The 24,691-nt window shown below is 58.8% G+C and overlaps 1 protein-coding gene across 9 annotated transcripts; it reads left to right on the top strand.

Moving 5' to 3' along the window:
- The first annotated feature begins 1,153 nt into the window (after positions 1-1,153).
- Positions 1,154-24,691, top strand: KRABD3 (KRAB domain containing 3). Of its 9 annotated transcripts, none has more exons than XM_040471659.1 (18): positions 1,154-1,463; positions 7,977-8,103; positions 8,440-8,559; positions 9,254-9,394; positions 10,047-10,199; positions 11,061-11,192; positions 11,399-11,581; positions 12,707-12,847; positions 13,508-13,726; positions 14,230-14,409; positions 14,814-14,987; positions 17,134-17,286; positions 17,819-18,001; positions 18,793-19,005; positions 19,103-19,234; positions 20,287-20,394; positions 20,943-21,104; positions 22,844-24,691. In XM_040471659.1, exons 1-18 carry the CDS (start codon positions 1,452-1,454, stop codon positions 23,767-23,769), a joined length of 3,459 nt encoding a protein of 1,152 aa, XP_040327593.1. In that variant the 5' UTR covers positions 1,154-1,451; the 3' UTR covers positions 23,770-24,691. The 9 variants fall into 9 exon arrangements, with proteins under 9 accessions (XP_040327593.1, XP_040327592.1, XP_040327594.1 ...); XM_040471658.1 differs by having other exon boundaries at positions 10,044-10,199; XM_040471660.1 differs by having other exon boundaries at positions 10,020-10,199; positions 13,550-13,726.

Genomic DNA, 24,691 nt, shown 5'->3' with positions numbered 1-24,691 from the left:
CAAGGGGCTACGACCTTTAGGGATCCCGAGATCAGATGCTGAACTTGAAGCTTTCCTTTTCCATGCGGTGAAACCGTTGTGATATCTTCAAACACTCCCACAGCGGATTACACACGCACACTCACCGGTCTGTGTTGCCAATTCTTTAGGCACCAAGGCCGGGCTTGGCCCTGGGTATGAAGCTGGGCAGTGACTGAGAGTGGTCTCCCCTGGAGGCCTTTCCTTGAGAGGCCAGGCCAAGGATGTCAACACTGTACCCCAGAGTACCTGGAGGTGACCAGCAGCAAGGTCAGCGGAGACCTATGGCAGGCCAGAGCTGCTTCAGGGACCAGCACTGGGACTGCTGGGCCAGAAATTCTCTTTCCCCAAATATTCCAGAGGAAGAGCCTGTGGGGGATGGGAGCGGGGGAAGCCGGTTCCCCGGGGCTGTGGGCCTCTCCGCTTGGCTGTCTGCCTGCCTCTGTCTCCCAGAGCCGGTTTAGTTCCACATGCCCACCTTCTCTGAGCTGTTTTAACAGGGGGTGGTCCCCAGGGCCGGAATGAGGCTCCTTGTGCTCAGCAGGGATCCTCCCCCTGCCCCCAGCCCACCACGTCCTGACCAGAATGGTGGGGCCCATGCTTCATTCACTCATCACACATTTATTTGAGGACCTCCTACGTTCCAGAAACTTCTGGGGTCACCTAAGTCAACCAAATAGGCCAGCAATTGGTCACACTGGCCCGGCTCAATGCTACAGCGAGCGAGGGAGCGGGGTGGCAGATCTGAGGATGCGCGGGGGTCCGGCTGCCTCTCCGACTCATCCCCGACCGCGCGGCCCGCGCCGTCCGGCCTGCAGCCCCCTCTTCACCCCTGCGGCCGCCCCCCCCCCCCCCCCCGTGGCCTCGGAAACGGTCGGTTTACGGGATGTGACCTCTGGGAGAGGCGGGTCCCTTTTCAACAGAGCATCCCCACCTGGCACGGAAGATGCGCTCAGTAAATGTTGGATGCAAGAGTGGATGACGGATGGATGATGGATGAATGCGTTCCCGCGTGCGGACACACCCGGAGGCTGGCCACCAGGCGGATCCCGGCGCGGAGTCCCTCCCTGCAGCCTCCCGGGGTAGTGAGCCGAGCAGGTGGGGAGGGGACTTCAAGGAGGCCGCCCCCGACTCTGTTGCGCTGCGGGTGCCGCGGCGCCCTCTGGGAAGGGTAGTTCGCGCCTGCGCCCAGCGGGCCGCAGAAGCCGGGGGTCTCCGGGCGGAAGTGGGACCACGTCTCTGGGAGTGGGGGGCGCCGGGCGGCCGGGGCGTCCCCAGCGTCGCCTCTCGCCCACTGCCCGAGACCCCCAGCCCCGCCTCCATCCGCGTTGACCTCGGTCGCCGCTGTCGCCGAGGGTGGCGGCACGGTCGGCGGGCGGGGAGCGGGCGCCGCGGGCCGCGCCGGAAGCTGAGAGCGGAGGTCGAGTCCCGGAATGGCGCGCCAGGTAAGGCGAACCCAGGAGGACAGAAGGACCGACGGACAACTCGGCCAGTCAGCTCCGCGCGGCGTGGTGCGGTCCGGTGGTAGGGCGGGGCGAAGACCCCGGGACCCGCCAACTTTGGGGTCTGGCTGTGTTCGGCCAGGCGGGCCTGCGGGGCAGGATTTCCTGGCGAGAAGTCTAGCCCCTCGGACGACCCCAACCGCTCCCCATTCCTCGGCCCCCAGTACCCTGTACGTGGAGCCTGTCTCCACCTTTGGAAACTCGTTCCTTTGGGTTACGCATCGCCCTCCCTCGGCGTGGCCTCTTTTGATTGCTAGTTATCCTGGCAGCTGTGGGCACGAAGGCCTCGGGAATGAGTAAATGTGATGCGTTTAGTCTTGGTAGGATCCTGGACCCTTGGGGGAGGGGGCGTGAAACAAGGCCCCAGGTTTTATCCACCAGGTAAGGTGTGTAGATTCGAGAGCTGGAGGAAGAGCCCCATCTGTCACAGCCTGGGCAGTTGGGGCGAGTTGCGTGCGGGATTGGGAAGGTGCCGGGAATACGTGATGATACCTAATGGGGAATTGTCACACGTTCCCCTGGGTGAGGGACCGGCGCCAGTTCTGTAATTCTGGTGGCCCGTGAGGTTGGTCCAACGTCAACCAATTGTAGACTCCATGGTTTGGAGGTGGGTGGGGATTGAGATGGTGGCTGGGGCCATCTGTGGCCAGGCATAGCCCACACTGTACCAGAACCTCCAGTCATTAATGGCCTACGAGCTCCTGGGAGAAGGCAGGAAAAGTGGAAGTTGCGGGAGCAGAGGCAGCCTTGCCTGAAGCTCTGGCTGTGCAGTTAAGCAGCCCAAGGGCACCCTTGCTCAAATTATGTCCCCTGGGCCTGTGCTAGGCCCTCCTCATGCTGCAGTTTCCTTTTCTACAAAATGAGAGGTTTAGACCACCAGTTTTTCAGATCTGATGTTCCAGGAAGGATGTGTCCTCACACCCTGTAGCTTCATAGAGGAGGTGGCTAGAGTGGCTTTGGGGAGCAGGAGATTACCGTCAGATGGATAGTCATGGGAAAGGCCTCCTGTCTTCCTGTCCAGTGTGTCTCCCAAATACCTAGGGATGTGTGAGCACAGCCCATAAGTGGGGAGCAGCAGGGTGCAGAGTCCGATCTGGGAACCCAAGCCTGAGGCACTCTGGGAGAAGGGGTCTAGGCCAGGAAGGACTGTGGAAAGGTGGACTGGCCCTATGGGCACAGAAGCTGTGGTTTTCATGCTGGGCTAGTGGCAGGGCAGAAGGAATGTTTTAGGAGGCCCAGCGTGGCGGCAGTGGGCCAGGAGACTGCGCAGTTACAACAATCCTGGGTCAATCCAGAAAGCTTTTCTCCTGTCGGCTGAGGGAGGGAGGCCTGAGCGTCACAGAGGAGGTGAGGTAGGGCTCGCAGGGGACAGCGGGTCCAGACTGCAAGCCAACAGCGTGTTTCCGTCTCCTGAGGCGAGCATTTGTGCCTTACGGGTTTGCATCCCTTACACACACGCTCCTCACTGTGCCTCCGCTTTTTCTGGGCAGAGGGAGGCCATTGATTGAACCACCTACTCTGGCCACAGTCAGTTCCCATTTCCATTTTATAAGAACTTTGTCCTGAAGAATTTGTCTTGAGGCTGAGATGGTAAAAGACCTGGAAACCATCCCTTCCAGATGTCTAAAAGAGCTGGGTGTATTTAGCCAGGAGATAAAGAGGCACTCGAGGTCAGGAGTAGTGTGTGTGTGGACGAGTTCATTCTGTGTAACTGGATGTCAGGCCGACAGATTTGGCTGCTGCAGTACTAATCACAACACTTAACTGTGTCCCAGCATTTGGTCCAGGCACTGCCTGTATTAATTCATTTAGTCTTCACAACATCCCTAGGCTGTAGGCCGGTTTTACAAGTGAGTTCACCGAGGCCCAAGTGGGTTAAGTAGCTTGGCAAGATGCCATAGCTGATATGAAGCGAAGCAGGGAGTGGAGTTCCGGCAGCCTGGCTCCTGGGGTCCAGCCCCAACTCCTGTGCTGTACCTCGTCTGTGCGTCCAGAACTTCCGAGCTGCCCGATTGGGCCAGCGATAGGACCAGCTGCTGGAAATGTGGTGAGCCACCCATTACTGAAGGCACTCAAGTGGAAATTGAGGAGCCATCCCGTTTGGGGTGGAAATCGGCATTTCATGATCCCTGCTCCTAAAAGGTCTGCAGCAGTTACCTGTGATTTTTAGCTCACAGATGCGCTCCACTTGAGAGCTGGCTCCTAGGAAGAAGGGGGGCCGAGCCTGTTTGCAGAGGTCTGTTCTCCCGTATACTTTTCATCTCCAGCGAGGCTGGGCAGGACTCCAGCCTGTGACTGGACTGTGGTGCTCCCCTGCCCTCTGATTCTAAGCTGAGAATGTGTCAGGATAACGGAATGTGTGAAAATGTAGATTTCTGGGCTGACTCCTGATTCAGTAAATCAAGAACGAGGCAGGGAGATCAGCCCTAATTATAAGCAAACTGAAGTAAATTATTAGAACCCAAAAGCCCTTTTGTTTTTTCAGTCATCACGTTATAAAAAGCTTCTGATGGGAGAAGTTGAGGATACAGAGTCTTTTTCACTCAGCTAGTTAAACAGAGAACTTGTCTGCCTACCTCTTGGGATAAACTAACTCCCCAGGAGAACTGTCCTTCGGCTGTCCTGAGTCCTTACTCCCACATTCCCCGCTCCAGTCAGAGCAATGCCATTTGGACTCTTCTGCCATTTAGCAGTGGCCACAGGAGCCTTTATTGGTACTGAGGATCCGTCACAGCAAACTTTATTGGGTAATAATAACTTTTCAAAAATTAGAGCCATTTGATGCTTGTTTTCTTAAGGTTTACTAATATTATTGGTTATAGTGACAACTAAGCCCAGCAGAAAGGGTACCCGAGTGTCAGCTCAGAGGTCCCAGTCCTACAGTTGGGCGTGAAAGCCTGCAGGCATGAAGCCTGATGGTGTTCAGCACACCCAAACTACTCACGTCTGCCCCGTGGCTCGGCCGCCTCCTCCAGGTGGCTAATCTCTCCCATCGGGCTTGGTTTGACCAGCTTCCAAGTTCTGGGGATGTCTTATTTTGCTCTGGTGTATTGGCCAGAGTGAGAGTTTAATAAAAATTTGTATGGCTAGCATAAAAGCAAAATAACTGTGACCTGATGGCCCTTCCCTGCCCCCTCCCCATCTTTCCTCAGCTGTAGCAGTGAGCGAATGGGGCAATTAACAGGGGGTTCTGACCTTGTTGGGTCCGGGATCCTCTTTTTTAATGTTGGAAACTCCCCTGAACCCTACGTAGTTGTATCCTTAGCATATTAGATGGTAGTCTTTGCAAGTATTTTAAAAGAAATTTTTTCAGTGTTACTTTTAAATTTTTAAAAATGTTTTTGTTGTTTATTTATTTTGAGAGAGAGAGAGAGAGAGAGAGAGAGAGAGAGCGAGCATGAGCAGGGGAGGGGCGGAGAGAGAGAGAATCCCAAGCAGGCTCCACGCTGTCAGTGCAGAGCCTGATGTGGGGCTTGATCTCACGAACCGTAAGATCATGACCTGAGCCAAAATCAGGAGTCGGACATGCAACCAACTGAGCCATCCAGGCGCCCCTTTTCAGTATTACTTTTAAAGGACACACGTCCCCTTTTCAGTGTTAAAGGACACGCACATAATCACAACAGAATCTATATACGTTTAAACGTAGTCATCAAAGTGTGTAAGCAAAAACGTGTGTTCAGTCAATAAGACCGTGTTTGTGACCATTCTGACACCAGGCGTGTTAGGGCAAGTCTGAGGCTCTGGGTCTACTCTGGGTCTACTGTGCAGATGAGAACTTTCTGACCGAGGTGTCTCCCTGCGCCATCAGCCCTGGGGTTCCCCTTGCCTAGGGGGAAGAGAAGGAAGAGGATGTAGCCGGGAGGAGCAGAGGGACGAGAGAGTGTAGCAAGGCAGCGGGCTGTGGGCTCTGGGAAGGAAGGGAGCGGCCTGAGCTCCCTGGCTGGGGACTCAGTGGGTAGAGCATGCAACTTTTAATCTCAGAGCCGTGAGTTCAAGCCCCATGTTGGGCATGGAGCCTACTTTAAAAAAAAAAAAAAAGAAGAAGAAGAAAAAGAAAAGAAAAGAAATATTATCTACCAGGAAGGCGCACTAGAGACTCCGTGCCCAGGGTTTTCACTGGGGGCTGGTCACATAGTCACTTCCACCTGACATGGACCAAAATCCCAGAGTTCCGGAATGAAAGTAAACGATCAGCATGAACCACACTGTGCAAACAGTCTGGGCCCAGTGAACCACCCTCCTGAAATCCAAGTTCCCTAACACTGGCCAGGCCCAGCCTGTAAGCAGGGTGGCCTCAGGCCTGCTCTGCTAGTTGTTATGCACAGACCCTACCATTGACTACATCGTATATGTCCAAAAGCCAGGAAGAAATGGGGGTGGCTCTCTGAAAGATGTTTTTGAGGATGTCTGAGCGTGTTCCTGGAAGGGAGTGAGCATATGTGGGCCGGAGAGGTGGAGATTAGTTCCAGAGAGACTCCTGGCTGGCCTAGTGGGCTGTAGAGGGAGGATGGGAACCTCTGGGACCGAAGACAGGTAGGTGGTCAGTGGGGAGGCTGCCTCAAGCCTCGTGTGTGTGTGGATGGGGTCCCGACCACTTCAGCAGAGGAGCGGAGGGCAGTGGTTGTGACCACGTGGTGCCCACTGTCAAAGGGTGACGGGTAGAGTGGGAAGCAGATGCCATGGGTGACGATGCTGAGAGTTGGTAGCAGTGATGGTTTTAAAGTCGCTGACTTGAGATGATGAAACGAGGCAGTAGATTATTTGCTTGATTAGGAAGTGTTTTCATTTTATTCACTAATTTTTTTCTTACAAATAGTTGAGCATCTAGCTCTACACCAGAAGGACCCTTCCCACAATTTACGTTCTGTTTGCTTAATTTGCACAAAGTGAATTTTTGCTGTAATTTAAAATTCATACCTATCAGATGCTGGTCATCTGGGGTCTCACAGCCATCTTAAGGCCCACTTAATGATTATTTTTAAAGAAGTCAGGACAAAATGTTTCTTTTATCTTACAAAGCAGGGGATGCTCTCCAAGGGTGGTCCCAGGTTTCTTCGGAGCCCTTCTCTGCACAACGGATAACGGTGTACCAGGCTCCAAGCCTAGAGGGCCAAAGAGTGAAAGGTCAGGGAGGGGGACAGAGTGGGGGAGTGTGGAGGTGGGAGCAGGGAGCCCTGGACGGGGGCCGGGAAGGGCTTGGGTGGCATCATCTCCTGCTAGAGTGTAGTGCCCACGAGCTGCATGGGCTTGGTGGTGAATGCTGTGGGTCATGGCCATGGCAATCACTGTGGCTGGCTGGGCCCTGAAGGTCAGGTGAGACCAGGAAAGTGAGGGCAGGCTCAGCCCAGCACAGGCCTGGATTCTGGCAAAACAGCTGGAAACCAGAGTTCTACCTGGCCGGGCCAGAGGATCTGCAGAAGAACTGTGGCCGTAAGATTTGGGGTCTGAAGTTCAGGGGCTACGAATACAGCACAGGTGCGTCGGCCGCTGGTTTTCTTCATTCACAGGCACCCAGCCATCTCTCTCTGTGGGAGGGTCTGCCTCCTCTAGACTTGCGAGCTGTTTGAGGTTTTCTCTTTCCCCCTCTTCCTTGGGGTGGGACAGGGAGGAGCAATGTAAACATTTTGCTTGCTTGATTCTTGACTTTTGGATCCTCCCCACTAAAAAGCGTGGAGTGTCTCGTTTGTTGTCGTCCTTACTATCTGTTTTATGTGTCAACTTTTTTATATGCCGTAGCGATAGGATCCCAGGTCCTTGCACACTCAAGGTGAAGCTTGCTTATTGCCTCCGGGGGTTCTCTAACACGGTGAATTCAGGGCTGGCTGGACTTCCCAGCCTGGAGTTGACCTTTTCTGAGGCCCAGGCTGAGGGCCACGGATTGTACCAGCTCCCCTGGGAACCTGTAACAAAGGATTACAAACCAGCTTACCCAGCAAGTGAATTCTCTCACTGTGCTGGAGGCGACGGGACTCAAACGAGGGTGTGGGCAAGGCCGTGCCCCCCTCTGAAGGCTCTAGGGGAGGATCCGCCTCCTCTCTCCTGGCTTCCGGTGGTTCCAGGCCTTCCTTGGCTTGGGGCTGCGTCACTTCAGTCTCTGCCTCCATTGTCACCTGGCCTTCTCTCTGTGTGACCGTGTCTCCTTTTTTATGAGGACGTCGGTCATACTGGGTTAAGGGCCCACCCTACCTTAGTATGACCTCACCTTAGCCACATCGGCAGGGACCCTGTTTCCAAATAGGGCCGCATTCACAGGGGCCCGGGGTCAGGGCTGCAGCCCCCCTCTTTGTGCACACAGTCCAAACCCCATCACTGTCTCTTGAGCAGATTCCCGTCACCCCTTCACCTGCCCCCACGTGCCAGCCCCCCGCCACACCCTTCTTGCTCCCCACTTCCTGGTGTACCCCTGGTGTCGCCAGGCGGGAACCACCAGCTCCCCTGAGGTTGTGCCCACAGGTGTCCGTGGCCTTCCAGGACCTGGCGGTGCGCTTCTCAGAGGACGAGTGGCAGCTGCTGGGGGAGGGGCAGAGGGCGCTGTACCAGGACGTGATGCGGGAGAACTACGAGACGCTGCTATCCCTGGGTAAGGAGCCCACTCGCCCAGCGGGCCAGCACCATGTCCTGAGTCGCCCTGGGCCCGGTGGGCCTTAGTCTTACCTACTAAATGGACACAGTTGGAAGTGGTGTTCCGGGAGCCTCGGGCCTCGCTGGGGGCCTCGCTGATCTTCTTTGCCATTGTTTCTGGGTGAGATTTGGCGGGTGCTCCGGAGCGGAGCAGGCTGGAACCCGACGGCCCTGCGGTTCTTGGGGTTGGGTGGTCACACCGAACACTCACATAAGCAGCTGTGTGATTGCGTGTAGTTGGGTGGAGGCCAGCTTCCATTCCCAGGGGGCTGTCCCTCCCTCTCTTCTTTCCCAGGGACAGCTGAGCTGCTCCCCCTCTCTGCCTTCCTGTCTCCTACGGAGCCTGCTGGAACCATGGAAGGCAGGAGCTACGCTGGTGAGGGGCAGGAGCCTCCCCAGGGAGGAGGCCCCCTGGGTGAGTAATCCCGGCCGATGAGGGTCAGGCCTCGTTGGGTGTTCTGGCCCCCTGGGCCCAGGGGGACTCACTCTTGTCCCTTCCACTGGGTGGTCCTCAGCCCCTGGCTCTACTCCTCAGGGACCACTATGACCTCAGCCCTTGCCACACTCTACGCCCAAAGCCCTCTGCGACTTTTTACCCTTTGCCCCCCTGGGCTGGGAACCTGGCACACGGTTGCCCGTTGTACGCAGGGCCAGGAAGAAACCTAGGGTCACCCTCGGAGACCTACTCAAGCCCCCTTCCCACCACCAACCACGCGGAGCCAGCCTGCAGCTCCCGAGGGCGCTGCCACAGGGCTGACATCTGCGGACCTCACATGGTTGACACGGCCCACGGGCCCAGCCTGGGTGAGGCTGGGAGGTTACAGGTGCCAGGAAGGGCAGAGGGCCTGGCTGCCGGGAGGGGCGGGGGAGGCAGCCCTCCTTGGCGCTCCCCCCCGAGAAGTACCAGGTGCTGAGCGGCGGTACCTCGAGTCCCCGGCCCCAAGTCCTGGCTGTGCCCGGGCAGGTCCTTTTACTTCTGGGACAGAAGTCACTCCACGGGATACTCACGTGGTAGGAGGGTGACCTGAGACGTGGTTTGATGTCGTGCACAGAAGCGTGAGTGCGGAGCTGACAGAGGGTGTGGGGGTTCACTGCGGCCTTTCTGGCAGGAGGAGCGCCCCCGCACAGCCTGCACCTCACGGCCCTGGTGCAGCTGGTGAAGGAGATTCCAGAGTTCCTGTTTGGGGAGGTCAACCCCGAGAGCGAGAGCGGGGGAGCCGGCCTGGACGGAGAGCGGGCCAGCCCCGAGGGTAAGTCGGACAGCGGCCACTGCATTCCACAAGGTGAAGTTCAGGCTGCAAGCTGGGTGCCTGCCCAGTTCCCGCCAGACCCTAGGCGGAGTCCCCGGCTCACGAGCCCCGGGAGCACGTCCGTCCCCTGGAAGGCATGGGTGGTTGGTGAGACGGCGGCTCCCGACTCTTCTCGTGGTGGTTTCTACGTGGCTTCAGCCACACCTCACGGCCCTGTCGCGTCGTGCCCTGTGTGGCAGCTGAGCCCAGTCCCTGTTCTGTAGATGAGGAAGAGGAAGCCACGCAGACCGGGCTCGGTACCCCCAGCCCGTGCTCTTCCCACCTCCCCAGACTCTTGCTCCCTCCCCCTGCTCACCGGTGCTGTCAGCTCAGACTGCACCTTTTCTCGAAGTCTGTCGCCACCAGTCCTGGCCTTTGTGCCTGCTCAGTGGATGGTAAATGAAACGGAAAATGGGGTGGGAGGATCTTATGGGAACAAGACCGTGGCTGGGAATCTGTATTTCAGAGCCCAGGAATGACAATGCAGAGGATACTGCCTTGGTACTGGAACATGGCAAGGAAGGGCCCGGATGGGACAGTGTCAGGGGCTTTTTACCCATTGCTGGGCTTAAATTCTGGCTTCCAGCATCCTGTCCTTCCTCCCCAATAGCAGCTGTGACCGTGCAGACATGCCCTCTCCGAGGCCTGCCCAGCTGCCTTCCAGACGCATCTACTGGCTGGCCCAGCCTGGCCACCACGTCTAGTAGCAGCTCATCGTCCAGAGGCCTTCCTGGAGCCGGGGGACAGGGCAGTCCCCTCCCCATCAGTGAGTGTGACCCAGCAGGGGCAGGGCTCTGACCCTGGAGTCAGGGAGACTGGACTCTGTGCCCTCTGTTACCTCTAGGACTCAATTTCCCTTGTTGTTAAAGGGGGCAGGCTCCCCAGAGAACGGGACAAGGTTCCCTATCTGTAGACCAAAGAGCAGGTGTGATGCTCGGTCCCTGAGCAGCCTCTGTCCCAGCCCCGCTTGTGCTCTGTGTGCTCATGCGCAGTCAGCTGAGGGCAGTGTCTAACATGCAGGCCCATCGGCAAGGGGACACCTGTGCGCCCCTGATCGGAGTCTCAGACCTTCCCCCCGCTGAGAGCAGAGGAGGGTGAGGGTAGCCACTAGAATTCCTCTGGAGTCTCATTGTATTTTCAAAAATTCTTGCCAATTTTGCATTTGTCAGAATAGCTGGTTTTTAAAGTATTTTAAATGATGAGGGACTAAAATTGACACCCTTGAAAAACAGACCCCATTTAGCCTGTGACTTTAGGTGTCATCTGGCAGATTCGCTCTGGGGGTCCATGTGCTCAGACTTGAGAAGCAGGAGGGCGAGATTGGGTCCTGCGTGTCAAGGCTGCTGGAGCGACTTACTGAGCCAAAGTCAGAGGCTGGAATTGGGGGGTTCCAGGTTATTCAGGGAAAGCCGTGTTGGTGCTTACAATGACACCAGAAGGAAAGAGAAACAGACTCCTAGGACAAGCACGCAGGAGCTGGCCCTGCCGCAAATCCAAGTTTCTGGTACTTGGCTGCCCCCCAGGGATTTGAGGTGCTGAGAGGTCTGTTCTGTGGGGACCAATCTGGGTCGGTTCCTCAGGACCAGGAGCCAGGGCTAGAAAGACCTTTCTGTCTCTCCTGTTACAGACACTACTGACAAACCAAGATCTACAGAGAAGGAAGGCCCCGAAGCCCCAGGTCGGGAGCCCAGCCCTCCCACCTGTAGCCCCAGCAGGAAGAAGGGTCACCGGAAACAGGAGAGAGGGCCCATGGGGACAGGTGAGAGGCTGGCTTTGCGGAGAGTGGGGTCTGCCCCGGAGCTGAGCGGGGAAGGGCAATGGAGGCACGTTTGGCTCACACATGCGTGTCAGGCGGCTTTCTCATCTCAGCCCCCTGACCACCCTATACAGCAGGTGTTGTCCCTGCTCACACAGACCTTCTGAAGGCCACCATCAGGGCTGCACTGACCTTGGCCGGTCTTGTAGGTGCCGTGGGAATCTCTCCTGGGAGCAGCCCCTTGCAAGGCCTTATCAACTGCCTGAAGGAGATCCTTGTGCCTGGGCCCCAGCACCCTGAGGTGTCCCCACGCTCACTGCCTCCTGTCCCCGGCCGGGACACCTCTCAGCTAACCAGAGCAGAGCTGGGGCCTGGGAGCCCGCCCTGGGGAGGTGAGTCCCCCGGGGACCTGTCTCCTCAGGTCAAGGTTTCTGAAGCCCCCGAATTGCCTTTCGGTAGCTCTTTCTGTGAATAGCAATGTCTTCCCAAAGGATCGTTCCCAATGTGGCTGCTCCAGTATCCTCAGTGTCCTCATTCTGGAGCCAGGCGGCTTTCTTGGGAGAACGGCACTTGGTCAGCTCGTAGGCGGAAACTCAAAAACAGACTCGGCCCTAGATCCGTGTGTGTTTTTTCACCCGTCTTAATACGGGACCCCTGAGGAGGAGCTGTGGCTGTCACTTCACGTTGACACTAAGTATGTGTTTGGAGGGGCTTAGGGGATCGGGCAGCGTGGTGGGGGCGGGAGCGCCAGCCTGGCGTCTGACGCCTGGTGGCTGTGAAGACTGTGCCCGGCCCCTGAAGCCCTTGAACCTCGGCTTCCCCATCTGTAAAAGGGGATAACCGTCCCCCCTTTTGTGGGCTGTTGTGAGGCCCCGGTACGGTGATGGACTGGTGTTTGCTTGTGAGAAGCTCAGTCCGGAGATGCCAGCTCGGCTCGGGGCCCAGGGAGCCACGTGCAGGTCGCAGCCTGTCAGCTCGCTTCCTGCCGCTGCTACCTGTGGTGACGCCGTGTGCCCTGCCTCCGTGCCGCGCCCGTGCGTCTTCCCTCCCTCCAGCCGGCCGGTTCAGGGAGGCGTGAAGGCAGGCGTTTTTATTTTTATTTTTTTTTTAATTTTTTTTTTCAACGTTTATTTATTTTTGGGACAGAGAGAGACAGAGCATGAACGGGGGAGGGGCAGAGAGAGAGGGAGACACAGAATCGGAAACAGGCTCCAGGCTCTGAGCCATCAGCCCAGAGCCTGACGCGGGGCTCGAACTCACAGACCGCGAGATCGTGACCTGGCTGAAGTCGGACGCTTAACCGACTGCGCCACCCAGGCGCCCCAAGGCAGGCGTTTTTAAACCGAGCACCGAGCACCGAGCTGACGGCGGCCTGTGCAAATCTGAATGAGCCGCGAGAACACCCACATCTCTAGATTCCTGGCCCCGAACCCTCTTAACGGCTTACCTGGATCGGCTGCTTTTGGCTGCGCGTCGTGACCGGGCCCAGGGTGAAAGTATGTTCCTTTTTCCTGTAGTGAAGTCAGAGGCAGCTTCCGGGGACTGTCCCCTCCAGGGTCTGCTGAACTGTCTGAAGGAGATCCCCGAGACCCCGCACGGGGGTCCCAGCCCCTCAGGCGTGCAGGAGGATCCAGGGGCCTACAGGAGGAGTTCTGGAGGTAAAGGCCACTGGCCAGGCAGGGAGGGCCCCAGGACGCCGTCCATTTCCTTTCCCCACTCGGAGCAGGGTTCCACAGCCAGGCCCTCAGGCCCTGGCCTCTGCATGTAGGTGGGGGTCACCGCATGTTGGGGGCGATCCCTGTCATGTCGGCTCAGCACGTCAGAGGCACTTCATCGGTCCGTGATCACCATCCAGCGTGGCTGTGAGAGTAGGGCTGAAAGCTCCAGAAGGGAGGAAGGGGGCAGGGGGAGGGGTAGGAGGCTGAGAACAGAAGACACAGCTCTGTAGACACTTGGGGCATAGTTTCGAATTGGGCGTTGTCCTCGTGTTCGTGTGGGCTGGGGTAGCATTTCCACTCGCTGTAGATCACTGGTACTCAGTAGCTTCTCAGACTATTGGGAAAGTCGAATTGAGACGGGCTTGCTGGCCTCGGAGTAAAGACCTGATTTGGTGCCGCCGGAGGAGGCTGATGTGGCTTTCCTCAGTAGAACCCCCTGGAGGCGGCGCCCCAGAGGGGCCAGGGGCAGGATGGGAGCGCGAGTCAGCGCATGTCAGTCTGTGAACAGTGACCGCTTTGGAGCCAGAGACTGCTGTAGAGGCCAGGGGCCTTGGGAGCCCCGTCCCACCCCTACAGGGGCCTCGTGCGGGCTTCCCACAGGGCCCAGGCCCCCCCAGACCCCTCCTCCGGGCCCTGGTCCAGGAGCTGACGGCGTGCCCCCTGTGGTGAAGACAGAGGACAGCCGGGCCCAGAGCCCCCCAGTGCCTGCGTCCTGTCAGCCCAGCAAGTGGACCCACAGCCCCTCTGCCACCAGCAGCCAGGGGAGCAGTAGAGACACCAGAGGGGTCCAGGTGCCCAGCTGGGGCCCCGTAGCTCAAGGTGAGGCCTGGGGGCATCTGCTCGAGTCCTCCCCAGTGGGATTCTCAGCCCCACCAACAAGGTTCTGCCCACCCACAGAAGAGGGAGTAGGTCCAGGCCACGGGGGAGGAGGGAGGGTCCACGCCGTCCTTGTCTGGCAGTGACTCCCCTCTCTTAACCCACATCCTTCTCAATCCGGGCACCCACCCCGGAGCCTTCTGTTGTAAGGAGCCTTCCGTTGTAAGGACTTTCGTTTTGCAGAGGTTCCCTGCCTGCCAGGAAGCTGGCCCCTGTGTACTAGCGGGTCTCTCCACCCCACCCCTGGGCCTGGGGTACAGATTGTGTCCTTTCCGTGTAGGAACAGAGAACAAATCAAAGTGCCCCTGAGGGTGTCCTGCCTGGCAGGCCCCCATGCCTGGTGCGGGACTTGTCACCCCTGCAGCAGGCAGGTTGGGGCAGCCAGCCTGGGGCCGGGCCAGGGGAATGTGCCCGAGATGGTGATAGGGCCGTCTCCCCTGTCCCAGCCGGCAGTGCCTCGAGCTCGCCCCTGGAAGCCCTGGAGGCCTGTCTGAAGGGCATTCCCCTGAGCGGGTCGTTACCTCCCCAGCCGCCGGCCACCGCCACCTCTGGGTTCCGGAGCCCTCAGCCGGGAGATCCCGGGTCTCAGAGGCCCGAGCTGCAGCCCCGAAGATCACACAGTGAAGGTAGATGGGGCCCTGGGCACAGGGTGGCATTTGTCCCTGCGCATGGCATAGGAAGACACTGAGGACGTCGTTAGGTCCCCCACTCCTCATCCTGGGCCATGAGGTGCATGCCCTTCTCTAGCTCCCTTACTGATGCCTGCCCCCAGGCACTTCCTGAATGTGGGGGAAACCAGTTCAACTCTTCCTGCACACTGCCTCCTCTGAGAGCTCTGGCTTACCTTCTAGTCCCAGGAGACCAACAGTTGGGTTCCCACGGGTTTTTTAACCAGAGCCGTGAGCCCCCAGCCTACGGGGAAACCCCTGTGGGAGATCCTGTGGGGTAGGTCTCCTGGTGCCCACCCAGGGCCCCGGGGACCTCATGCCCAGTGGCTTTCTCATGATGTCAGCTGTGCTGTTTCCTGCAGAGGTGGCTATGGGGCCTCTTCTGGCTCTGAGTCTGCAGGGCTATGTGAGAGGCAGCCCTGCCCTCCCCTCAGGTCCCCACAGCACCCCTACCAGCTTCTCCTCATCCAGCAGCACCGATGGGGACCTGGATTTCCAGAGCCCAGGGGGCAGCCAGGGGCGTCAGCCTGGAAAAGGTGAGCTGCCGGGCCTGCGGCCGTCAGTCCTGGGAAAGGGTGGGCTCTTCCCCTGCCCACATCGTCTGACCCGACCAAGTCCGACCGCCCTACCCAGGGTCTGGAGCAGAGCTGGGGATGTTGAGGCAGGAGCAAACCCAGGACTTATTACAGGGTGGGAGGGGGAGAATGGGGGGTGGGGGGTTGAGGGGTGGGGAGAGGAGTATCCATTTTAACAACTAGGCTCAGAAGGGGCAGGACAATATCTAAGGTCTCTTAAAAAATAGAAAAGGGTCTCCTTTAGTGTCAAATTCTCCCTTGTCCCAGCCACAAAGAAATGCCTATGATATCAAACTGACCTCTGACTTAGGAAAAAAAGTTCAGAGGTTCAGGTTCATGTAAAACCACCTTAAGGAGTGTCTGTGGTGACCCGTGTCTCTCCTAGGTGCCCCCACGGGGAGGCATCCACGGTGAGCTGTCACACCTCTTTGGAACCTTGCAGGACTCTGTGGGGTCCCCTCTTGGCCTTTTTACCCACTTGAATAGTCCAAGCACTGCCCTGTCCGCACTCGGTCCCCCTTTGCTCACCTCATGTGTTGTCTGTGGAAAGCCTAGGGCTGCCCCAGGACTCTGGGCCAGGCTAGCTGAGGCCCGCAGATCACCACTGGGGGCTCCAGTGTCCACGGCAGCCCGGATTCCTGCATCCTGCCACGGTCAGCTGCTGGTGTGGGGGCTTTTTCCTCCCCAAATGCAGCCAACTTCTTTTTTTAACGTTTAGTTTTTATTTTTTATTGATTTTATTTTATATTTATTTATTTATTTTTATTTTTTAAATGTTTATTTAGTTTTGAGAGAGAGAGACAGAGTGTGAGTAGAGAAGGGGCAGAGAGAGAGAGAGGGGGAGACACAGAATCCAAAGCAGGCTTCAGGCTCCGAGCTGTCAGCACAGAGCCCGATGTGCGGCTCGAACTCACAAACTGTGAGATGGTGACCTGAGCCGAAGCCGGACGCTTAACTGACTGAGCCACCCAGGCGCCCCAACTTTTAGTTTTTAATAGGTAATCACAGGGTTTTCGTTCAAAAGCTAAAACAGGTTGTGTAGGAAAGATGATGCCTCCCCACCCCCCACCCTCCCGGGTCACCACTGCTGTGAGTTCTCTCCTTCCGGGGCATCCCGTGCATGGCCAAGCTGCTTGTTCCCTCACACAGGTGGTAGCCCGCTCTACACAGCTCCCCCGCCTCATTTTTTGTTTTACCGTTTGCCTTTGGCACCTTCCTGAACTTTCTCTGCATGTTTTTTGGACACTAGCCGCACCCCGTTCCTCTGAACCACTGGACAGTGTCGGTCACAGGGCTTGGTGCGTTGCTTGTTTGGGCAGCCTCTCTCGGGGCACCTTGTTTTCTAAGAAACCCAAACTGCAGGAGAGGCCGTGCTGCCTTTTGGAAGCTCCCAGCCCAGCTCTGCAGCTCCCTCTGTGGCTCTGGAACTCAGGAGAACCGCATTCGGGGCTGCTGTTGTTGAACTTTGCTGTTCCAGCACCACACGGCGGCCCAGAGCTCTGGTACCCTCTCTTTCTTTGTGCCTGGCCTGGCCCAGTGTCTGCAGACGCCTTCAGGAAAGAGCGTGGCCATGGCGGCAGCTCCCGTAGATAAGGGCCTTTCCTTTTCTGGACTTTTGGCCCATCCACTTCCTTCCAACGCAAATGCGTTACTTGCAATGTATTTGGGTTTTTTCCCAAGTTGTGACTGCACTGGTGTTGGTCTTCTCAACCTGCTGCGTCATGTCCGGAGGCGAGGGCACGCGTTTTCCTCTGCGTAGTGGAGGGGGCCTCATGGCATTCGGTCCTCACGGCTGTCTGTGGGCGAAGCAGCATGGTGGCCTCCCTTGCCAGGGTGGAGCAGGGTGTTGTGAGGGAGCCTGGCCTGTGCCTGTGGCTCATCTTCCGGCTCAGACAGCTTGGCCTCTTCCAGGGCCAGCCCAAGCAGGCCGGCCCAGAGCTGGGACTGACACGTGTTTGGGACCAGGTGCCTGGCATGACTGGTCCAGCGCTCCGTGCCGCCTCCCCGGGGCCCCAGCTGCCCCGCACACAAGGGCATAGCCAGGCTCCTGGGGTTCACAGAGACTAAGCTCTGACCATCCAGGATTGCAAATGTTGGGTTTTCGCAGGAAGCCCAGTGGGAAGCTCCCCGCTCCAGGGCCTGGAGAACTGTCTCAGAGAGATACCTGTGCCCAGGCCACAGTCAGCCTCGTCCTGGTCCTCAGCGGGGGACAGGGGGCCACAGAGAGCGGAGCCCAAGAACTGGACGGCAGACAAGGAAGGTAAAGCATGGCCACCCCGGTGTCTGAGAGCAGGGCAAGGCGACTCACACACTGCCAACCCCCGCCCTGCGTTCCTGCGCGGCCGGCAGGCCCACTTCCAGCCCCGAGACAAGATGCTCTGGGGATGGCTCTGGCAGGGGCTTCTTTCTGTGAGGCCAGAAAGCCAAATAGCGCTGCCAGGATCTGAGTGTGGGCGCATTGAGGGCGGGATACCCAGCCCCACCACGTGCTACTCTGGGTCCAGGCCTGCTCTTTCCATCCTGGCTGTGCCGGCCCTGCCCACCTTCAGCTATCCAGAACACTCGCTGAGCTGTGGGGCCCTCAGGAGTCCAGGTGGCTGGGTCTGGGAATAAAAAAGGTCCTGGAAGGTTTGGGCGGCTCCTGGGAGCATCTGGAGGCCTGGTGTGTGTCCCACACCTGGAGCTCGTGTGCCCGAGAAGCCAACAGCGGCAGAAACTATTCTCTGTCCAGTAACTTCTTTGTCTCAACGCCCCATGGGGCTGACAGGCCCTTTGGCTTCTCATTGAAACAGGACTGAGGGGTGAGGCCTGTGAGCCAGCCCATCTGGGACAGAGTCAGGGGGAAACACCCACCAGGAGCTTCCGGCTGGCCAGCCCACAGGCGCTGACCTCTGGCAGTGTCCCCATCTGTTACCAGCGAGGACTCAAAGACCACGGGGCCACCAGGCCGGGACCGTGGCGGTGGCTCCAAGATGGTGAGCTGACATCTCCCTCTGTGTTTAGTGGCAGCCCTTCCCTCCAGATAAAATCCTCCATGAGGGACTAGATTTCCCCTTCCCTCTCCTCTGTTCCTTCCATCTCCCGCCATTGCCCCGGCCGCATGCTCCACACCACAAGCTGCGTGCTAGAGTAGGTGGGCCTTCCCCAACCTCCCTCCAGCTGTTGGCTGGAGCATCCGAGGTGTGCTGAAAGAAGACTGTGACCTGGTTCGCTGAAAGGAAGGCGGGAGAATGGTTTTTATGCAGCCATTGGGTTTCTCTGGGAGAGGACTGGTCATTTCCTTTATTGCAGAGATTGCCTGGGGCCAAGGGGGGTGGGTCTCCCTCCTCTGGTGCCGCTGCTCCTTTGCACTTACAGCAGTGTTCCCTCCGAGCCCAGCCATAGTGGGCAGGCAGGGTCTGACTTGTTTGGCTCAGTGTGGTATTTCTAAATATTCCCAGCAGAAAAGAACTGGCTTGGGGGTGGGGGGTGAGGTTCCTGGGGACATAACTGAGTCTCTGCTCTGGACCGCTGGTCCTGAGTGGGGTGCAGGTAGGTGCAGGCCTGGCTGGAAGCAGGGACGTGAGACTCCGGGAAGGTCCCCCGCTGGCTTTCTGGGGCAGCCCGGCCAGGCTCGGCCTCGCTTCTATCCGCCTGCCAGCAGGAGTGGGAGCTGTTCAGCGTCTACCCGCGCTCGTGTGGGGCCGTCAGCTGAGCTGGAGGGGGACTTAGCCTGTTCGCTAAGGTAGAGGGTCCTCTTGAGTGTTCTTTTGTTGTCATGGCCCAGGGGCAGCCACGAAGCCCTCCCCACTCCATTGCCTGGAGAACTCCCTGAAGGGGATCTTGCCTGGGAGGCCCTTGCACTTTGCCTGCTTGGCAGGCTCCGGCTCCGGCTCCGGCTCCAGCCCGGGCCTCAGCCCCAGCCCTGGCTCCGGCTCCAGCTCCAGCTCCAGCCTCAGCAGCTCGGAGGGAGAAGAGCTGTGGCAGCTGCTTCCACAGGGTGAGCTTGCGGGGGTGGGGGGGACAAGGAGAGGCCAGGGAGCCAGGCCCAGCGGGCACAGCCACTGCCCTGACCCCTGCTTTGGTTGTGTTGCCAGAGAGGGACCGCCTTCCGAGCTGCAGGGGTCCTGGCCCCCTGTCCCCACGCCCCGGCGGCGCCCCTACAGGCGGCAGCCTGGGTGAAGGCCCACGGAGAGCAGAGCCCGGGGCCCCCTACGGCCTCCATGCAGGTGAGCCTGGGGTCTCCTGAGAGGGGCCTGGATCCCCATATTGCCTGACTCTTACCAGGAAGTTCTCTACTTTTGTCATGCTTGAGTTCCCCGTCAGCTGAGCTGCGTCTGAGAGAGGAGGGAGGGCCCAGGGTCCAGGGCCCAGGATTGTTAAACGGGTGTGTTTAATTAGGAAGCCTGGCAATGAACTTGGTCCGTATACATTCCATATGTGTAATACATACACAGTATACGCACTGATAACGTCTGTATGTACACACACTGTTGGGTTGGTCCGAGCCTACCCGCGGTGCCGCTCTCAGCAAGGAAGCCTGAGGTGCCCACCCAGCCCCGACTCATAGGCAGCCAGCCCCACGGATGTTTACCCAACGGGCCTGTCCCCTGTGGTTCTTCTGTCATAGGATGCATGTCAGCAAAAACCATCAGGGAACTTGGAGGGACGGGATCTATTACTCAGGGGCCCTGCAGGATGCACAGTAGGCCTGAGGGGCGCACAGTGTGGCCGCAGGTAGAGAGGGAAAGGAGAATGGTGTGCCGACCTGGGGCTCTGCCTTTATTCGGCTCAAGGGCGGGGCGTCGGGCTTTGTCCGGTTCACTCTTCACTGGGGAATTTAAAGCATCGGAGCGGGAATTAGGGCACAGGAGGGGAGAAGCAGGGACACTCAAGTGGCCAGTTACCTAAACCTAAGTCACCCTGGGCCCTCTGAAAGACGGGCATTCGTGGGTCGGGCGGGATTGCCAGTTGCCGTGTCGTGCAGAGGGCAGTGTGTTTCTCTGAGATGGAGGTTTTCTGAATGGACGGCTCGGCGATTGGACGCTTAAGGTTAGGGGTCAGGCACTTGGGCTGCATGTCCATATATGTGTGTGCACATATGATGATGATCGTCATGTACACTGGGAAGTTTGATAATAAACAAAAACAGTGTCAACAGTCAGACTCTTCCCCCCTGGGAGGACTTTGAGGTTGTGCCGTCAAGAAGGCTGGAAAAGCCGCGTGCCATTGCGGGCGGCCTCGCCTCTCGGTCCAAGCCCGACCCGGTATTTGCCCCCAGCAGGCAAAGCCGAAGAGAAGACGGGAGGCAGGTGCCAGTTGCCCTGGAGAGAAGTGTACTCGGAAATCCCGGGCCGGCCTGGCCCCCTGGGCAGCAGCGGCGGAGGAGGTAGGGGTGGGGTGAGCAGTCAGGGAAGGGAGCTCTACTCCCCCCACCCTCCAACTCGGGCCAGAGGCTCTACACGGTCCTTGGCTCCCGGCCAGGCCGTACCCGCGTTCCCCACTGCTCAGTGGGCCTAGTGGGGAACAGCAGTGTGGGCCTGGGCACGGGCTGGCTTCCTGTGGCCCACAAGGCGTCCCCAGCGTGTTCCTGGAGGGGGCGGGAAAGGGGAAGGGGGCTTGCCAGTCACCGCCCTCTCCATCTGCCCCCTCCGGCCTCCCCCTCGTGGTAGAGCTGGAGACGCCAGGTCCTGGCTGCAGAAGACTCCAGACCTGATCCAGTCTGCCCTCATCACACGTGTCCCAGCGGGCCATTCAGCAGAGCCGGACTCCCTGACAGGCCTTGTGTGTCCATCTTGCATCTCATTTAACAGTGTTTGAAAGTTGCACGCTTGGTGGCTTGTAGGCCTTTGGGCCAGGGCCAAATATCCGCGTGCCAGACGGCTCCTGCAAAATGATAGATGTCCACACCCCAGGTGCTCTGTGCTCTCTCTACAGGGGCCGCTGTGAACCCCTGCCCCGCCCCTCAGCTGGAGAAAAGGCCCGGGCCGGGGCCCTGCCAGCCCCTTGGATCGGCCCATGGGCCCCTGTCTTGGAAGCCCAGGGTCAGTGAAGAATCCAGGGGCGTGGGGCCTGCCAATGGAAGACCAAGTGTTGCAGGTGAACCGGTGGCTTCCCTGTCCCCTCAAGGCATCAGGAGTCCTGCAGGCAGGGGTGGGCAGGGGGTCCGCATCTGCAGTGGCCACCCGCCTTCCCTGCCGCTCAGCTACTTCCCGCGGGGCGGGCCGGCCAGGAGCTTGGGAAACGCTCTCTCGCAGCGCCCTTCCAAGCTCTTTGGGTCATAGGCAGGAAGAGTCTCACCTTGATCTCCAGGGTGCTTATTTCACTCCAGTGTTCTCTAACAGAAATAGCTGGCTCTTTCGTAAAAGCACTCAGATACTTTGTAGAGGCAAGGAGACCAGAGTAAACAATGCCGAGAGTCAAAGCTTGGAGTTGGAAGAGACTTTACAGAGAGACGTGGAAACTGAGGCCCAGTAATGCAGAGTGATCTGGCCAAGGGCATCCCAAGAGATGTGGTTCTGCATCACACCTGACCTTGGGGAAGCTCCTCCCTGTACGTGTTAGAGGCACGTGAGGGAGGGCCTGGCGCACGTCCTCACTGCAGGGTATGCGCCGAGACTCTCACACCAGCAACTCGATTGGGGCTCCATTGCTGGCTCGTGGGCTCTGCCCCTCTGGAGGCACAGCGGTTTTGTTTTGTTTTTTAAATGTTTATTTATTTTTGAGAGAGAGACAGAGTGTGAGCAGGGGAGGAGCAGAGAGAGAGGGAGACACAGAATCTGAAGCAGGCTCTGGGTTCTGAGCTGTCGGCACAGAGCCCGACGCGGGGCTTGAACCCGCGAACCGGGAGATCATGACCTGAGCCGAAGTCGGACGCTTAACCTTAACCGACTGAGCCACCCAGGCGCCCCTGGAGGCACAGCTGTTTTAAGAGCACCGAGCTGGCCTAAGGTTGCCAGGTCCATGGCCTCTCTCTCGGACAGAAGTTAGAAGCCTGCCTGTGCATTGGCAGCCCTCAGCTTAAGTCCTTCCGGAAGAACCTGACCAGGCAGCCCACAAGTCACTTCCGCCTCTGTTTGGAGCCGGGAGTTGCTAACGAGGGGGCAGAGCTGGGCTGGGATGCAGATAAGTGGAGGAAAGCAGGTCTGCCCCACCAGTCTCGGGTGGTAACAGGGTTTTCTTAGGTTTGCCTGGGGTGGAGACCAGTTCCAAGGGGCCTTCGGGTGAAGGATTAGCTGATTTTTTTTTTTTTTTTTTTTTTTTTTTTTAAGTAATTTGAGATCTCAAGTCCTATGACTCTGACTTCTGAATGGGGATGGTGAAGGCCAGGGTGCGTGTGCTGAGACCGACAGCACCGGGTACTGCCGCGGTCCCCTGGCCACGCCCCTAGAGGCGTCCACGCCCCAGGCTGGTCTGGTCCTCCTGGGCCCCTCTCCCAGCTGCCGTCCATGGCCTTGGCCTCATGCTGTCTGCTGAGGTTTCTTTTGGCCCTGCCCACTGATGTGCTAGGGCAGGTTTAGGTGGTCTGGGGTGCCATTTGCTCTCAAATGGGGCACAAAGAACCTTTTCCTAGAAGGTGGGAAGGCCGCTGTCCTAAGAAAGCTGGAGACCCAGTCTGTAGTTTGTCCGGTACGTGAATTTGGGGAGCGGCTAGGAGATGTGCTACCTTTGATGTCATGAGCACTGGCATTGATATTCTCAAGCCTGAGTCACTTCTGTCCCATCTAAAGCCAGGCCTTAGCGGATGGGGAGGATGCCAGATAGGGCAGCTGATGGGGGCCCCTGGGGGAGAGAAAGGTTCTGACAGCCTGAGAACTCTGTCCCTGCTCTGGTTTTAGCCAGGACCCAGGGCAAGCCACTTCCCAGAGGCCTGCCTGAGCCACCCCCTGTGGCCACCATCCCTCCGGCTTTGCCGCAGACGCCCCCACAGCCGTGCCCCTGCGGAAGTTCTCTGCAGCAGGAGCTCCGCGGCCTCGGTGCCGCCCTCTCGGAGAAGCTGGATCGGCTGGCCACCGCCCTGGCGGGCCTGTCTCAGGAAGTAGCCACTATGAGGACGCAGGTGGATCGGCTAGGGAGGCGCCCTCGGGGCCCTGGGCCAAAGTGCCAGGCTTCCTGGCCATGGGCCCTCTCCCGGGGACCTCGCTGGGCCAGTGGCCCTGCTCACAGACACCTGCCCTACGGGAGACAGAAGGGCCCCGCCAGGCCGAAACCAAAGATCCTGCGTGGCCAGGTGGAAGGCTGCAGGGCAGGTGACACCTCAGGCCTCTCCTGCAGAAGATTCCGCCCGGTTCCTCAGCTGCCTCCAGACGCCCCCACAGCAGAACCTTCTGGCCCCGACTGCAGCCCTTCCCAGCAGCCCCTGTCCTCAGCATGCAGCTGCCACACTGTGGTGACAGCGCATGCCCCCCTCGGACACGCCGGGGGTCCGCAGAGTGCCCCCAGCTCCTCAGTGCCTACCGCCGGACCCCCGCAGGTGGCTTGTCCTACCGCCAGTGTGGACGCCGAGCCGCCGTGTGCGGCAGCCCTGCCTCCTGGGACCCGGGGCCGGCCCAAGGACCCCAGCAGCCTGATGGTGGGGGTCCAGAGGGCCCTCGGGGAGGAACTGTGGGGTGGGGGGTGTAGGGCCCTGAGGTGGGGGGCCCCTAGCCACCTTCTTCACCAGCTCAGCCCTGCCGAAGGCAGCTCGACCCTGGCCACTTCCCCCAGGTGCCGTCCCGCCCCCTCATCCTGCCCCAGCCCAGCCTTCCCCGCCTCTGGGCCATGAAGGGGCTGGGAGCTCAGCCCTTGACCCCACCGGCCTCCGACTCCGGGATGCTGCTTGCTCAGGGAGGCCGCTGTCTGGGGTGCATTTCTCAGCCATGCCCCTGGCCTCCTTGGCTCAGGTTCATTCAGATGATGCCTCCCCGTCTTGTCCTTCCCGCTGGATCTGTCCTGGCACGCAGGTGGGAGGCGCGCCTGCCCGGGGCGGCTGAGCAGCTGCAGCGGGACCACGAGAGCCCCTCTTCCTGGCACCTGCCCTTCCTGATCTCGGCACGAAGCAGGGCTTGGCTCTCGCTTTCCTGGTAAATAGGGGCATCGGTTTCCTTTGGAGAGAAGCCCCAGTTTCAGCTGGATTTGCCCGTGTGGAGTCTGACGTTAGAGAAGTGGGGTGCTGAGGGAAAGGCCCTGGGCTCCTGCCATCGGTTACGGTACCAGCACGAGTACCCAGTCGGCTCAGCTCCTGCCTCTCCACGCTTCCAGAGAAGTCGGCAATCTCCCAGAAGGCTGGGAAAGTCAGCTGCAGGATGGAATTAGCACACGACTCCTTTGAAGAGCGGCTCCTGTTCACCACGCAGCTCAAACAGCAGACGTTTACCCTTGAGAGTGTGGAGGCCAGAGTCCAAGGTCGGGGTGTGGCCGAGGCGCCGAGGCAGCAAGGAGGGTCGGTCTCGGGGCTCTCTCCTGGCCTGTCCGTGGTCATCTTCATGTTCACGTGGCTTTCTCCCTGGGCACAGATCTCCAGATTTCCCCTTCGTGTGAGGGGGCAGCTGCGCAGGACCAGGCCAGCCGAGTGCCCTCACTGTGGCTTGATCACCTCTTTAAAACCCCATCTCCAAATAAGGTCACGTTCTTAGGTATTGGGAGTTAAGACATCAACACCAATTTGGGGGGCACAGTTCAAACCATAACACGTATGATGGACTGAG

This window comes from Herpailurus yagouaroundi, unplaced genomic scaffold (assembly GCF_014898765.1).
Source record: "Herpailurus yagouaroundi ecotype Mexico unplaced genomic scaffold, PumYag 100, whole genome shotgun sequence".
NCBI classification, from domain to species: Eukaryota; Metazoa; Chordata; class Mammalia; order Carnivora; family Felidae; genus Herpailurus; species Herpailurus yagouaroundi.
The sequence above is the reverse complement of the archived record's forward strand: the minus strand, read 5'-3'. Positions and strand labels throughout refer to the sequence as shown.